General features: G+C 30.6%; 1 protein-coding gene across 1 annotated transcript; it reads right to left on the bottom strand.

The window, feature by feature from the left end:
- Positions 1 to 1,472: 1,472 nt before the first annotated feature.
- On the bottom strand, positions 1,473 to 7,505 carry LOC123221113 (zinc finger CCCH domain-containing protein ZFN-like). The gene is made up of 7 exons (XM_044643820.1): positions 7,053 to 7,505; positions 5,750 to 5,907; positions 5,282 to 5,344; positions 4,111 to 4,230; positions 3,369 to 3,659; positions 2,265 to 2,585; positions 1,473 to 1,966 (listed from the first exon to the last, which is right to left on the bottom strand). Exons 1-7 carry the CDS (start codon positions 7,132 to 7,134, stop codon positions 1,703 to 1,705), a joined length of 1,299 nt encoding a protein of 432 aa, XP_044499755.1. The 5' UTR covers positions 7,135 to 7,505; the 3' UTR covers positions 1,473 to 1,702.
- Between the last annotated feature and the right edge of the window lie 10,439 nt (positions 7,506 to 17,944).

The following is a 17,944-nucleotide window of genomic DNA, read 5'->3' as shown; positions in this document are numbered from 1 at the left end:
CTGCATGTTATCATAATGAGAGGTGAAAAATTGAAGCAACAAATCCAAAATTAATACACCATTCTATTTCTTTTATAGTCTAGATATGGCAAACTCATTTTGCAGATTCATGTTTGAAACAAGTGATAGTGTAGAGCTTGACCATTCAACTAACATAATTATATATGGTCTTGTCCCTAGAACAAAAAAGGAACCAAACAATATCTATGGACTAAATTTTGGAAATGAGCCATAAGGGAAAGGAAGCTAAAGGTTCCCTAAACTCTGAAGCCTTAAAATTTTCTAGCAAAGATGATCAAGATGAGGTATGATAAAGGTAATAGGTCTGACAACTCCACACGGTGGAGTGTTGGGATGCATCTAAAAAGTCACAATATACATGATCCTGATCATCTTGGTAATATATTGTCCATCCATTTCTCCAGAGGATTTGAAGTTATCAAAGTTAAAGTAAAAGATAGCTAATCACAAACATAAACACAAAGGTTTTGATCACCTAAAAACATTAGATGCATGTTATCGTCTCTAAGGTGTATTTGCACATGAATCACAATGCATTCTAATAAAAATAAATCCAGGCATAAAGAACATTTCTAAACCAATTAAAGAAAATAAGTAGGCTGCAAAAGAATGCAAAACCTTTGTACAGCATAAGCAAGAATTCCGCCAAGTTCCCAAAAATTGCAGACTCCACTTGACCTTTAAAGGATCCCATTTTTCAGGTTATTGTGATACGTGCAATAATTTCTTTAAGAATTTTTATCAAAATCTGATGTGTTTACTGAATAGAATAAGTTCTGTGACTGATTCGTGCAATGTCAAGCCGCCTGAAAATAATTAAAAAAAAGGACCAGAGTGCATAAAAGAAAAAAAGCAACCCTAGCAAAGTCCAACAAAGACAGTACAGATACATTATATGCACATTTGATCAGTCAGTCACTTACAGATGAACCAAGAAGTGCTATCTGCAAATTCAGTGAACTTCAGCAAATTCATCTGGTGTGAATCTGTAAAAAATCATTCCACTCTATTCTTTAGCCTCCAATTTATACTGTTCAAACAAAAAGTTGACCATGTAGGCTTCTGCAAGACAAAACCTGTCTAGCAAAATTATTAAGGCGAACAAACATAAAAAAATATAAATCAAACTTTGAAATTTTCACAAAGGTCATTCTTCTGAGGTAGGAGTGAAGGAAGAAAATTTGCACAACAGGAAACGAAGTGGAAATAAGAGAAACCTGCAATGGCAAATAAGCAGTAGAGAAGAAGCCAATAAAGAAAATGATGATAACGACAAGACAACAATGGTCAGCAGTTCTATGAAAAGCAGGCAAAAACAAATGCAACATTATGAGAAGCCGGGGCCTGCATGACCATTACTGGAAGGGCAGAGAGGCAGCATAAACTTGCAGAAGGATGCTTTATATAACATATTCGACAAAAAATAAATCATAAAAAACAGAATGAAAGGCTTTGGAAAAGAAGAAATGTTCACATTGGCTTTTACCAATGTGACAATAATCTCAGATTTTTATACAATGCAGCAACATGAGATTCAGAGTATGTCAACTGAATCCGAAGAACATAATGAACTTGATATGAAATCTGTACATCCCCATCAACAAGAAATGAATTTACAGATTAATTTAGTTGTCCAACCAAATAATCGTGGGAAGTACCCAGCCATCAGTTGAGACACCACCTATCCCTCTGTGTCAATATCATCATCACCAGAAGACATCTGCCTAGTCTCAGACAATGAGAGTCGCCTAGGCTTTCCTGACCCTGCTTCAACAAGCCTTTCTGGTGATAAAGTTGGTGACCCCAAATAGCGCCGAGCAGTAGCATCAGCTGAAGATGATGCAGAGAGATTGTATGTGAAAATTCCCATAGGGTGGTCAAACTTGCAACTAGGACCAAACTTGCATATACCATAACGTGAATAGAAGATGCACAGAGGCTCTCCCTGTTGAAGATAACAAAGCAGCATCATCAATGACGGGATGGAGGGCATAACTTGCAAAGCATTGCTTGCAACCATCTTATCAATTCTTAATAAATTGAATGGTGAAATGCATACATTTCATCTCTTGCATGTTATTTATGCATTTTCCATAGGCAATAACAGTGCATAGAAGAGAAATCCTCAAACAGAGACTTCTCTAATGAAGCAAGCAAGATACAGAATCCAACTCAAGTAGTTTCAAAACCCTTAATTAGAACTACCAAATTCAAAGATAGAACCGATATCTGCTTTAACTTACTGGACGTAATGGAAGGCCTATGGGGCTCAATACACAGTCTGGAACCGGAAGTAGTCTTTCTCTTGGATGATGGAATCTACATACTGCACCAAACTTACAGTCTCCGGTCTTCATGTAGAATTGGCATTCAGGCTGGCCAGGTCTCTCAGGAAATACATTCTCCCTCTGCAATGCGTAATACCCTACAGGGACAGAACCAGAGCGGTATGAAAATGCCCCAGAAGACCCTGAAGTTGCTGGTTCACTCTGGCGTGAACTGCCATAAATTTGATTGTTTCCCACTGTTTGTTGTAGGTTCTCAGAAGAAGAAACTGACCCCAGCTGACCATTAAAGAATAAGAATCACTAGCATGTTTTCAACATCTCAAAGTACACAAGTTTTATTAGCAAAAACACACATCACCAAAATTTAAAAAATCATGGATATCAACAGCTTTATTGCTACATATCAACAACGAAATAGAAAAAAAAAAAAGCAAAATAAACACAGGCCTTTATGAAACACAAACACTATTTTAAAAATCTAAAAGCTGTATGTGCTGTGTTTTTTCTCTGCAAAATACATATACTGCAATATCCATTAGATAGTACAAGTTAGTAGTTCAGTTTAATACATCGACACAAATAAATTACATGGAACCTTGATAGTTTCATGTTTCTTAATTGCTCCAGAGCACACAAAATCTACAATACATGATACTACAATGCTTACGACCTTATGGTTGTATGTATTGGAAAATTTCTCCACCTAATGATTAGTTTGATATCTCAGAAGAAGCATTTCTTAAGAGTCAAATTCCAATTGCACTTAATTCAGGCATTTATGATTGAAGTTGATCCAAAAATAAATGGTTGAATTTAAATAAAGGTAAGAAATGATTAACTTTCCAGCCTTTATGTCTTTTCACAAATTTTTTTGGTAAGTCCTATAAATTTCATGCAATTATTTCCTTTTTTTGTTTCTTTTCATTTTGAAATTATTGAACCACATTAAGGACCATGATTCTTTTAAGTGCTTTCAGCAATACCTCTGTCAACACATGTAAATAAGCATACTTAATGTATTCATAGCATTTGGTAAAAAATGAGTACAAAAAAGCTTACACTATACGCGTTCCAACCTGGAACTGAAACCACTCCCTGAGGTAAAATCAAAGGGGCATAACTTGAAGGTGCTTGCCAGCGTGGGCTGGGAATGAAAGGTGCTCTAGACCAGTTTGTAATTCCTCCTGGATAAGACTGTTGACCAGGAGTCGTTGGAGAATGAACAGTGGGATAAACGGGTGAGCCTGACAATGAAACCATCATGTTGGTTGGTTGAGGATGGTGGTATTTACAAGTGCCTCCAAATTTGCATTGTCCAGTTTTCAAATAATAAGCACACTCAACCTCATTCTGTAAGTAATATAGAAATAAAGCAAATAAATAAATGACAACATCTGATCTAAGAAGAACAAATATATCAACATATAATATGTCACAAAAGACAGTCAAACTATAAGAAATCTTAACACATGATCTGATATTGATCCACATATAAAAATAATAAATCCAGAGAGATTCTTACTCACTTGAAGCAAAATAAAAAAGCTCTGCCTAGCCACTAATGTGAACAGTGATGTAAAATGTATTGATGTATGATGCGATTCATGTTTCCCAACTATTACGAAATTAGACCAGTCCATATAGATGGCGCCAATTTTTGTTCAGTATTCAAATTGAGCAAGCAAAGGAAAAAGTGAAACAGAGAGATATCAGAATGCAAAAAAGAAATATTAGGCATTTATTTCAAATTATAAAATTAAAATTCTACTTATTGAACTAAAGGAAAATAAAGACTCCAAACCGGGCGAAGTGGATAGCCCAAAACATTTAAAGAGACTCTTCCAGAAATCCCAGCCTTGTCTCTAGGATGATGAAACTTGCATGTTGCTCCAAATTTGCAAGTTCCTGTCTTCAGGTAGTACTGAAAAGTAGTTCAAAGCAGATGTAGACTTGTCAATATATGCTGTTCAAGAAATTATAAAGAATCTCTCTTATATACAAATATGGGCCATTAAAAAAGAATTGACATATGACACACAACATATAGTAAGCACTGCAATTTCAGCTAATTTCATCTTCTATCTAAATTTCTACTTGAGATAGCAACCATAAAACCAAGAGCAAAAGCCATTAAAAATTTAAAGACCCCTTAAGTTTCCCCCTTGGCCCAACTACCCCAACCCTACTACGAGCGGGATTGCAAACCAGAACCTCTTGAACAATCATAAGAGACTTTACCAAATAAATTAAACAGTGTTTAATTTACAAAAAATCTAATCAAATAGTGTTTCTAGTGAAGATTTGATTAGTGTCCAAAGAATCATTATATTAATTAAAACAATTTTTATATGATAGATGAGGCCCTAACAATAGTATTTAACCTCAAAATTAGTGCAAACCAAACAAAAGCATAACAATGACACTTCAATGGTAAAAAAATATATTCACACAAACCCAGCAAGAAGAAGATCCAGCATTTCTAATATTTAAAAGGAAATTTTCATAGAAATTGTGAATCTGGGACATGACCAGGATGTACATAAAGGCATCTCATCAATCACCATCAAGTTAATGTGATATCAGTCATCTTTTCAGGTCAACTGTCTAATACAACAAACCAAGAACACTTAAAACTGCAGCTATAGTTTTCACAAAATTATTAAGTTAATACCAGTAGCCATACTCACCTAACTAGCCCAAGATCAACATGTCAGTAAGATTATAAAGATCCTTCTTTGCTGTGAGGTTTTCAATGAAAAGGTAAATTAAGCAACACTCGCTAGAGGCACCTCACATCAAAGAGGGAGCATATGACTCTATCATAAAATGTAGTGGTTCTTAGTAATATATCATACACACTGCTACAGGGCTAACCTCTACTCTTTACTATTTTCAGTAGAAATGAAGTAATACAAAGCAAGAGATGAAGAATGCAATGTATTCATTCAAATAAGAGAAGAATAATTACATGCCTGGCATTCAGGTTGTCCTATTCTTTCCGGGAACTCTCCTTTAATCCTTGCGGTAGCAATCGCCTGGAAGTCAAAAGAACCTTGGTGAATTTATTGAATCCAAATTCAAAAAAGTGTAAATTCTGTCATGATATAGTCCATGAACCATGATGTCAAACTCCTAGCGGGATATAGTAAACTTAGGAAAGAAAATCAATGATAAAGTGCAGGGTCAGTATGTGTTCGTGCCTACATGAGCACTAAAAATATTGAGTCACTATAATAATTAAAAAAAAGTCTATTAAGTATAAAATAGTGCAAATATTTATGTGCATAGCCATTCAACCACCTTCATTGACAATATACATTAACAAAAGAAGAAGACTTCAAAACAAAGAACCTCTCAGGTACTGTATTAATATTATTTCATTTGTCTATTATTAACTCTTTGAGTTAATAAGAATTGTCCAAACATGCTACAGTTTATACCAGCTTCCGGTTAGGAGGATGATTAAATCGACATGTTGCCCCAAATCTACAAAGGCCTGTGCTCATGTAGTAAGAACAATCTGGCTCTCCAGGGCGCTCAGGATAGGATCCAGATTCCATTGCTTCATTTGTTCTCAAGTTCATTTGCCACATAGCATCTAAAAGAACATTAATAGAGTAGAATCAACACATCTATGAGAAAATTTTTCCAAACAACAATAGGGTTATATCATTTCAGAATTCATTTCCTCGCAAATTCATTCCAAAGACCTAAATATAGTCGGTAATTGTGAAGGGAAGTCCCCAAAAGGCAAAACAAAATTCAAAGTTACATAAATGAAGAATAAAGGTAGGAGTATGATCCCCTAGGAAAGCAAGAGTTCCAAACTTTTCTGCATTTGTTCAATATTGATTGAGTCTTGGGAAAACAGAAAGAGGGGAACATATTAATTGCAATACCTTGGAAAAAAGCCTCTTCAAATTTCTTTTCTAATTCTCTCCTAGATCCAAAATACAGCTAGCTTAACTTCATATTTTTACCTTTATTGACTAAAGTATGGCACCATGCAAAGAAACTTTCATTTACAAGACCGAACTTGGGAAATTATACACATTGAACATATTAAATTTAATCAAGTAGAAATCATTTAGACAATGAATGAAACAACACGGATAGAGAAAGAAGAAAAAGAAAAAAGAACTGAAGTCAAAGTTCTAATCAATCCAAAAGCACAATAAGTCAAAAAAGAATCCAACAAAAATAACAATCTACAACAAAATTGTCATGATCTAGAAAAGAATATCTCTAACTCTTCATAATTTGGGTACCAAACTCTTCAACCATTTAACTAAAAGCAATACAACTTCCTCATTTCGAATCTCACAAGCACCATGCATTTGAAAATCACACATTCACTTCCTCTTCCTCATTTTTCCAAATAAATTAACCATATTTTAATAAATTAACGAGCATCAACTTAATATTAACAACAAATGTTGCATTAAAATTATGCTTGCATGAAAAGAAATATAAGTTTGATTAACAAAATGAGACGAAACCAAACCAAATATTTAAATTTGACTTGCATACAAACAATACATTTATAAAAAACAAACATAAAACAAATTCAAACGATGATCAATATGTACAACACATCAGAAAGACAAAACAGACCCAGAGGGACAAAACAGAGAATTCACACCAACAAACAACCACTAAGACCTGAAAAACGAATCATCATCACCAATAAAAGAACTGTAACAATTGAAAAAAAAAAGTCAATTCGTATTTAAACAAGCACACCTTGGTTCAACGACGGCGACAGTGACGGCCCCTCCGTCACAGCACCGCCACGGGACATCGGAATTCCAGTTTCAAACTCCATTCTTCCTCCATCAACATACTCCCTCCCCACTCCTCTCCACCGTCAACTCCATTCCCTCACCTTCCTCCTCCTTCCGCCACACCACACCTGTTCTTACTCCGTAATCAAATCTTGCAGGCGAGGGATTGAACGGACGGCTGGATGGTGAGATGAAGTAGAACAAACAGAGAATTACAGAGCAACCACAACAAAGAAGGACGAAGGATGAACTACCGTTATTGTTGTGTGAAGAGAGTTTGATGGCGTCAATTTTTTTTGATTTTGTTTTTTATGTGAGAGAGAAACAAAGGAAGAAAGCGAAAAAAAAAATTAGAAAGTAAAAGAGAGAGAGAGCGCGTTCTCTTCTCCTCTCCACAGAAAACTGAAAAATTAAATAAAAAGAATAAAAACCAACCAACCATACATCTAAACCAGACATCTCTCTTTTCACACCCGCGTTTTGCACTAAACGGACGACGCTAAGTATCCCCACTCGCAGAGAGTTTCTTCATCTCTGTATTCGCTTTGTTTGGATTACACGTGTTATTTTTTAAATTTTGGGGGCGATTATAGTATGCGTTGAGGGAGTGATGGCATGGTGTTAGACATGACGTGGCACTATCTCGTTGATCTGATGTTGCTTATGTGTAAATTTGCGCTTACCATGCAAGGTGACATATACAGTAACACGGTGTTCGCTTAATGATTATTATAATAAAATTATTTACATATAAATTGAGAGAAAAAAATAGATTATTATTATATAATTAAATAATTTTAAATTAAAAATAAAATAAAATTTAGTTATACGGTGATTTATCATTATTTATATTCAAGTTTGTTCAGTTTATCAAACTCTTAATTTTTCTAAATCAGTAATTATAAGAGTAATCATTAGAGCTGAAGTTTAACTTGTTAGGTGTAGTTGATTTCACCTTTAAGGGATAATTTGACTTAAGTGAGGTTTGTCGTTCAAGAAAAATATGTCACTCTTCCTTAAGTTCTCATACTTAATCTTTCAAAAACATTTTCTACCTACTCATGGGTTATTAAGTTTGTTAGTTTTAATTTTTTACCTATTTTCGTCTTTCACTTTGGATGACCATTTGGAGGGAGCGATGAAAAGAAAGAGAGACCACTGAAGGGAGAGAAAGCCTTTGGAGGGAGAACCCATCGGAGATGAGCTAGAGAATGCAAAATAACCCTTATGGAGAAAATTGTTATTTTTTAAAACTTCTAATTGTTTTAATATGATAGAGTTTTTTTTGAAAAATAAAAAAGTGAGAATTTGAAAAAGAGAGTAAAGCTTAGGTGAGGATAAATCCTTTAGCATATATTTATCTACTGAGTGTTTGTATGATATGCATTGACATGACAAAACCTCAATGATTAATTGTATTTGGATTTGTGGCAAGTTTCTCCTTATAAATTAGAATATTATATTGCAATGTTAGTGGAAAAATAAGAATGTGAACAAATTTTTATAAATAATTATAAGTTATTATATGATTAAATAATTTTAAAATAAAGATAAATTATTATTTAGTTATATGATAATATATTATCATTTATAATCAAATTTATATTTTTTACTTGTATGTATAATATTATCTAAAATAAATGATAATAAAATTATATATTCATGAACCGACAATTTCATATAAGCTTGTGGGACTTCACACATTATGCAAGTGACTAATGTGACACAAACATTCCCTTGTTGGTCGATGTGTGTACATCTTATATAAAATAATTTATTTTTGGCCAAAGTACTATTTTCCATCCAAAGTATATTCTAATCTTAAGTTTTTATTCCTTAATTTTAAAATTTTCATTTACCCATCTATGAGCGGTTAAAATTAATGGAACACTAATCCCTTAAACTTTTATCTTCCCCCCCCCCCCCCCAAAACTCTAAAAAGTAACTATTTTTCTCATAGATAAAGTTTTATAAAATGACATTTCTTCTCTTAGGGTTTAGTTTTCAAACTCCGACGTCATTGTTAGTGGTCTCTCCCTCCAACAATTTCTCTCCACTCAGTTGGACATCTAATATGCATCAAATAAAGCTTGAGAGATGAGATGAAGTTCTTCGTCTTTCTAGACGTCTTCTTCTGGGAAGACAAAGAGTTTCATCTCCTAAACTTCATTCGACATCGATCGGACGTCCAATTGAGTGAAGAGAGATTGTCAGAGGAAGAGGAAGTTGTGGGAGAGAAAGATCGTTGACAATGGTACCGGAGTTTGAAAACTAAACCCTAAGGGGGAAATGTCATTTTTTTAAACTTGAACTAAAAGGAAAATTTTAGTTTTTAGGGTTTTAAAGGGGAAAAGAGATTAAATTTTAATTTATTTTTAATATTACAGATAAAATAATAATTTTACTTTTGAAACTAACAAACTTAACCCCCATTAATAGGTGTTTGGGATTTTCATAATTAAAAGGTAAAAACTTGATTTTTAAATATACTTTGGGTGGAAATAAGTCCTTTGGCCTTTATTTTTTAACAATAGTGGTCCTATTTAAACTCATGGAACAGATAACTAAAAATAAAAATAAGATATCTGTGATGAATTATGTATTTCTACATGTCAGAATAAATGAGCATGGTCATGTTTGGTGTAAGTAACATTTTATTATTAAAATTAAAAGATTTAGATTATTTAAAAAATTATTGAATATAAATTATTATTATATTTAATAAAATTTGGTATAAATAGATATATATAAATAATTATTATATTTGATTGGTGGCAATAAAAAAATACTAGTATGTTATTTTATTTAAATATTGTTAGGTATAATTATTATAAAATATATTTCATGTTACTTTTTATATTATATTTTATTCTAAAAAATTAATAAGTAATGATATAATAGTAACAAAATTAAGATTGTCTTGATAATGTTTAAATACCTAAAGTTAAAGTGATAATGAAATTACCTTCTATTGTAACACCCCACTTTATATTTTAACTCCATAACTGTAGGCTCAAGCATGTCTATCACAAGAGCATAGAAATGACATTTTCAGTCTGACTTGAGGGACCTGGACTCTAATGAAGAGTGGATTCCTTAATAGAAATGGGGAAGAGGAAAGGGAGGGGGACGTGGACAAAAATGAAAAAAAATCACCGCAATCGGGGATGGGGATACATGTGTCTCCTTCCCACCCCTACTCATTCATTTATATTAATATATTTATTTAAAATACTAACTTATATTTATAGTTTTAAATTATTTAGAATTTTCAAATTTATTTAAATTTTTATTGTGTGTATTAAAGTGATTAATATATGATATTTGTGATATTTGAAATAGTAGATTGGTTTTAAATTTACTTAATTTTGTTATTTAATATATTTATGTTGTGTTTAGAGGGTATGATGAGAGAATTTTTTTCCCATGGGGAGGGGATGGATAAGAGATTTTTCTTCACATAAAGTAGATAGGGAATCTTTGTCATCCCTATAATGGGGACAGGGACGAGGATTGAGATCCTCTTCCCACCCGTCCTCATTGCTATCCTTACAAGAACACCTGTTCTAGTGATCCAAACTTAAATTTTCGCGTTTGATCATGCGTAAAGACCCTAATGCCCCTCTAAGCTCACTCGGATGTATATAATCTCTATATACGAACACATACACACAATAATAACCAACAAATAGAGCAAAAAATGTAGCACCGAACTGTAAGGAAATGATTGAAATGCCTTTTGTACATGTTTAGGGGTATTATATCTATATTACCTGTCACATTACCATTGGTAAATTATAATAAAAGATTACTGAAATTTTTTATTATTGACAAATTAAACAAAGTAATCTTTATAAAAAAAAATAGATTATCAGAGTAATTTTTATATACCATAAACCAAATACCCCCTACCCCTCTCATAAAATTAATGTTTTATACAAATTTATGCAACACAACAAATAATGAAAATGTAAAATTGTGATTGTTATGAGTCATATTACTACTGTCAATAAAACTTTGTTCACACAATTTTGAGTACATATTTAGATATATAAATAATATATTATCATGTAATTGAGTGTTTTTAAATTAAAAATAAATAAAATATATAATATATATTGTTTATAAGTTAATTTACAATTTTTTCTTTTATCCAATGAAACAAATACAATCATAAATTATGATACATCCCTAGGTAAGTCAATTGATTTAGGTAAATATGAGATTCAATTATTCATTCTAAAAAGTCAATTGCAGAGACCAGATAGATTTCAAGCCTTAGGGGGTTTTAGAAAAAATATTTTGCCTATATAGTTATAGGACTTGAGTTTGAATGAAGGTTGTTTAACCCTAACGCTCGATAAGAATAAAAAAGTATAGTATAATTAATATTTTATTTAGATAATATTTGTTAATTTGTTTTATGCTTAAAATTGAATGAATTTGAAATAAATTTACATATTACATGCATAGGTTTAACTAAACCATGATATTTTTTAATTTTTGAAATTTAACTCTATATATATATAAAATATGGGATTAGAAGCCTAACTTATAAATTCGTGTTTTATATGCTACTGTAATATTTTACTGTTTTAAACACAAATCTCTGTATTATAGATTGTTGTATTTTTTATTTTTTTATAAAGGATAAAATAACGTGGTTTTAAAATATATAAAATACATAAAATACAACCTAAACATTGACAAGTTGTGCTTATTTTCTTTCAAACTAGAAAATCTCTTACACTCCTATTTTTTCTTTTTTATTTCTATTTCTTATTATCATCTCATCATTTTGTTGATATTTGGAAATAATAGTTTACATCAGTGATCCATTAAAGATAAGAAACCTATTACTTTATCAAATTTACATTGAAATACTCTTATAGTAATAGATTTCGGTCTTCATTATTTTGGTTGTAAAAAAAACTTAAATTTAATTAATAGTGGTCTCATAAATCTTTTTTTCATCCCTATCATTTGACATAATAGTCTAATCTTGATCATAAATGAAAAAATATACCGATTTAATTAATTTTATTTTATAACACAATCATTAGGACTTGAAGTTCTTTTCAATTAGGACAAATGATATTGGATAAGATAAAAATTTTAGAACAATAAAAATATACGTACTCACTTTGAATATATAAATAGATACACACTTATATGTGTCATCATATGATTCGGTTAAAAAGGATAAAAATTGGATCTAAATAATTTATTTTTGTTAAATTTCTTTATATAAAATAGAATAATCAACTATTACGAGAATTAATTAGCTATGTTATATGAAATACTTTAATTGAATCTTGGCTATTTGTGTTTGAAAGTATCAATACTTTAATTTAAAAATTGATTATGTTTGGTATTATATTAGGTCTAATGGTCAATTAAATAATTTAATTTGAAATATTATGCTGATTTTAACTAGATATTTAATGAAAAGTGTTAAAATTAGGATTAATATTGTCGCATTTTTTAAATGTATTTTTGATAATATCTTATATTAAACTTATATATATACATTTCGTATTTTTTTCACATCTGAATTTTATCATCGTATTTTTATAAACATACTTTCCATCATTCATTATATTAGATCTATATAATTCTCGTATAATTTTTTTCTAATATAGTATTTACTAACTAGGATTATAAGATTTTTCTAATCATAAATAATTTTTAAATAGTTTATATTCTAGGATTAAATTATTTTAAACACTATTTTATGTTTTAATTTTTTTTTCTTATGGATCTCAAAGAAGATTAGATATAAATTATAATGGTAGCTCACTGTTATTTTAGTTGTTCATTTTTTTTAACGGGGCGTTTTTATATGTTCTTAAAATTATAAGGGGTACTTTACTTTTTTTGTAAAGTTATATGGATACATTCGAACCCCAATTTAATTTAATAAATTGACTTTGAACTAAAATTATATGGTTTGAATTACTAAGTTAGAGGCTCGAATCTAAATTTTTTTTTTAAAGTCTAAACTTAAAATTCAATAGATCCAATTGATAAATTTTATATATATTTTTTCATCAATCTTAACGGGGAAGATCTTGTTAAATTATTTTATATAATATATGTGAACATAAGCTAAATGATATATAATTTATATATTTAAATTATATAGAAAAAAAATCTTACGCATAATTTTATTGAAGGTAAACGGTTTCAAGTTTTGGCCATTGAGTGGTATTATCTAAGTTAAAATGAGTAGTTGATCGGACACGTGGGGGATAAAGAAAGCGAGTACATTGAGCGTGTACGGGAGAAAGCGGGAGTAGAGTCGAACCGGATACCAGAATCTGAGACCGCTTCTTACAAGTTACAACTGGCCCTTAGATATTTCCAGGGGAATATTTCATATGATGCAGTCCAGTACCTGCTCTCCTATTTATTTTTAGGGAAAAGGACTATGTCCCACCCAAGTTTTTACCTAATCTCCAAAGTATACCTATTCTGATAAAAAATCTAAATACGTATCTAAAGTTTAATCTGTTTAAACCCATCCATATATTTTCTGTTAGGGTTAGAGGGAAAATTCATCATTTTATTAATAATATTAAATAATTAAAATTTTATTTCATTTTCCTCCCCTTCATTTGAAAAACTAACATTTTTCCCTGAATTAAATTTTAAAAAATTTACTTTTTTCCCCTTAAATGCAACCACTTTTTTTAGTGACAACGGAGAAGTTTTCGTCTAGAGGTCGACCACCTTTGGACAACGATCGTCTTCCAATAAGGACGATCGTCATCCAGATCTGGATGACAACCATCGTCCAAATCTTTGGACGAAGAAGCATCGTCCAGTCTAGACGACACTTTGTCATCCAGTTAAGGTCAATGAGCGTCATCCAGATTTAGACGACTCTCGTTAATCTCCCTCTAGCCACATCGTTGGTGGCTAGAGGGAAACTAAAAAAAAAATTAGGGATTTGGGGAGGTGAAAGTCACTTTTTAAAGTTCAGGGATGGGGTAAAAGTTAATTTTTAAAATCGGAGGGGAAAATACGATAAAATTATATAACTGGAACGTAAATAGTAAAATAACGATTTTATCCCTATATTTAACGGAGCACTTAACGGTGATTTAGATATGGGTGGGTGTTTAGATTTTTCATTAGGTGGGGGTATATTTTTGAGAGTAGGCTAAAAATTGGGTGCAAAATAGTTCTTTTCCCTTATTTTAAGTTCAAAATAACAATTCTATTTAAAATGTAGATCAAAATGACATAAATCTCCTCTGAAGCTGACCACAATTTTCTATTCTTTTTAAAATTTCATTTGATTTATGCAGTTTATACAAAAATGTTGTACAATTATATAAATAATACTATTTTAATTTTTTAATTGAGAAGTAACCATTTTTATTTTTTTGTCTAGCAGATGACATTTTCGAAAATAAAAATTTAGAATTTAAAAATATAAACCTTTTATCTTTTTATTCATCTTTTCTTTTTTTTTAATCTTTAATCTCTCCATCTTCACATTCCCCTCAAACCCTTTTTTTTTTTTTTTAAATTTCATAATTTTATAGAATGAATTTTTACTTGTATCTGGTTGCACTCTTGCCAATGTGTCTAGCTTTAATGGTTTATGCTTTTGGCTTTTGATTTTTGAAATTAGGGTTTGTATAGTAAAATTGTTGGTGTATATTTATCAACACATGTAACATCATCCAAAATACAGAAAAATTTGCTTTCACTATTCAATTAAAAGGGTGGTTTTTCAATTCATTCAATTTGACAGTCAAAACGAATTCCACTTCAAACCAAATTTATATTAATGCATTTACAACACAATGAGTTATCTTTTAATCTATGACAACATAAAAACGGAATAAAATAAAACAATAAAAATAAAGATAAAAATTAGCAACAGATTTGATAATTTCTCTGTAACTCTCTAGTGTATACACTTCAAATATACACAAATGTATTCAATTTTGGATTCTAAGGATGTAAAAATAAAACCAAGACATAAAGGAATAATTTCACCAACTTTGGGGTTTTTCACTACTAATCTTCCTCCAAGATGATTGGATAAAGAAAAAGAGAGATAAAAGTTTCAAAACTTTATCACTAACTTCATTCAAAATGCAAGTTAAAGCCTTACAATTGGGAGGCCACAAATTTAAGTTACAAATTTGTATATATGAAAAGGTGGCAGCAAAAGCTACAAATTTTCCTATGAAAGTCAACTAAAAGCAAGTAGTTTACATAATTTAAGCTAAACCTCTCATTTTAGACTAACCCCATTCCTCTTAATGTGCTAGGAGACAAAAGTTGTTCTTTTTTTCCTAAACTTAGAAACCATGTTCCCTAACTTTATTAACCAACTTTTCACTTAGTTCCAAAGCAACTAATTATTCAATTTTGGACTCAAAGAGCTTCTCAATGAGGCTCGAACGTCTTGGTTTATGATGGACTTCCTTTGAGACTTTTTTGGGCCAAATAAATCGAATCACTTAAGTGGATATTGAGTTCATTCAATGATGCTATGCCCAAAAGTGAGATTGGGCCAAAAATGAGCATGTACTGCTTCCTTCGGCTTGTGAAGGGTTGAATCTTCATTCTTCTTAAGCTCTTGCATGGCATGGAGGCTTCAGGAAGATTTGGAACCCAACAATGGCGATGGAGCTGGGTATGCATCAATTGTTGAAACAATAGATCTTTTTGTTTTGGATGTGCAATGAAGTTGCAATATTTAGGGGTGTTGAAAATTTTTTGGCAATTAAATAGAATTAATTTTTTAAAAACCGAATAAAAAAATAGGTTATTAAAAAAACTGATTTGGATACCAATTCAAAAATATAAAAAAATTGGTTTTTCTATTTTGTAACAAGTGGCCAAACCCAAAGACCGGTTTTAAAAAATTGAATAAAATATTGAACATATTTTTAAAAAATATTGAAAAAATAATAAATAGGATAATTTTTCTAAATTCTATTCAAAGTTGATTAATCGAAAAATCAGTTTAGTTTAAAATTGGTTAATTTTTAAATCATTTTGGTTTCAATTCATTTTTTTTCCAAACTAAAAATTCAATTTGGTTCAAAAATTGATAAATTAGTTCAGTTAACCAGTTTTGAATACCCTTAGCAATATTTTTTTTTTCACATATAAGATTTGGGTTTTAGTTTTGAGCATTATTATGTATACAAATAATAGATATAAATTTATGCATAAATGATGATATGTTATCATGACATCATATGATTGAATATTGTTTTCTCTTTTATTTAAAATTACTCAATCATATAATAATATATTATCGTATATATATAAGTTTGCACCATTATTTGTACATATAATTTTATTATTTAGTTTTTATGTTTCATGTCAGGAATTTGAGATTTGGGATTTATGAATATGAATATTGATATTGAATTTTTTTTTTCAATATTTTTAAAGTTGCAAGTAAATGTATTTAATCTGACTTTGAATATTTTGGAATATGACCCGAAAAAAGAAAAAAAAAAGTGTAAAAAACATTGTTTTTAGTTGGATTTTTAAGCAATTTCGACGTAACTATGGTGATTGTTAAATGATGCTGAATGGAAAAAATTTGCACTAGAGATAAGAATTTTAATCCGAATTTAGACTCTTAGACTCTCTTTGGCTCTAATAGAGAGAGGATTTCCCAATAAAACTAGAAAAATGATAAAAAAATTGTCGCATTTAGAGATGGAAATACATTAGTCCCCTTCCCGTCCTATCCCATCCCATCCCATCCCATCTCATCTTCGTCCCCCTCCCCACCTCTTTATATTAATATCTTTGTTTAAAATACTAATATATCTTTACAGTTTTAGATTATTTATGTTTTTCAAATTTATTTATGTTTTGTTGTGTATATTAATACGGTTAACATATGATATATGTGATATTTGAAATAATATGTTGATTTTAATTTTATTATTTAATATATTTATATTGTATTTAGAGAGTATAAAGAGAAAATTTTTCCTTATGAATACGAAGAAGAGATTTTATCCTATAGGGATGGAGAGGAAATTTTTTTTTATTAAAAGATAATGGAGATTGATATCTTTTATAGGACCAGAGCCGTGATATCAATCTCCTTTATGTTGTCATCCCTAATTTGCACAAAATTTTCTTAGGAAAATTAATAAAATGTTAAGGAGGTTTTTTTTTCAACGGCATGACCGCATGACAAGAAAACAATGAGAATTAAGTCAAAAAGAGAAAAAAAAAATTGATTATGTTTGATGGAAAATGATTTATTAAAACAATTTCAATGCCATAACAAATTGATTATCGATTGGCCAAAAGGCTTTCCCCACAAATCGCGGCGCCCCACAACAACCCCCGATAACTTGTTAAAGTTAGCAAAATCCATTATTTTTTTGGGTAAAATCATAATTTAATCACTAATTTTTTAAAATATAAAAATTTATATCAATTTTCCTTTAAACCCAAAAAACTAATAAATTTCTTAGATGATTAAATTTTGAAAAATTGCATCCACTTCCTAGAGATTCAATTTTTCAAAACAATTTTTTGGTGAATAGTCAGCTTCTTTTACGCTCTTTATCCTTCCTGGCAATGTTTCTCCTTCTCCGATAACTTGAAAATCGTCTCTCCCGACATGATTCGTCCAAATGAATCAATGAAGATGTTTGTCTTCATCAATTCATCTCTATTCAGAAAAAGGTTAATCTTCTCCAGCGAAGACAATTCATCTTCATTTAGATGAAAACTAGTTTTCTCTGGCAAAAATGAGTTTGAAAGAGTGGAGAGAGAGGGTTAGAGGGTGCTAGTTGCTAGAAAGAGAGAAGTTTTGCTAAAAAATTGAAACCCTAGGAGGACAAT

Source organism: Mangifera indica, chromosome 7 (genome assembly GCF_011075055.1).
Source record: "Mangifera indica cultivar Alphonso chromosome 7, CATAS_Mindica_2.1, whole genome shotgun sequence".
NCBI lineage: Eukaryota > Viridiplantae > Streptophyta > Magnoliopsida > Sapindales > Anacardiaceae > Mangifera > Mangifera indica.
This window is presented reverse-complemented; position numbering and strand designations above follow the sequence as displayed.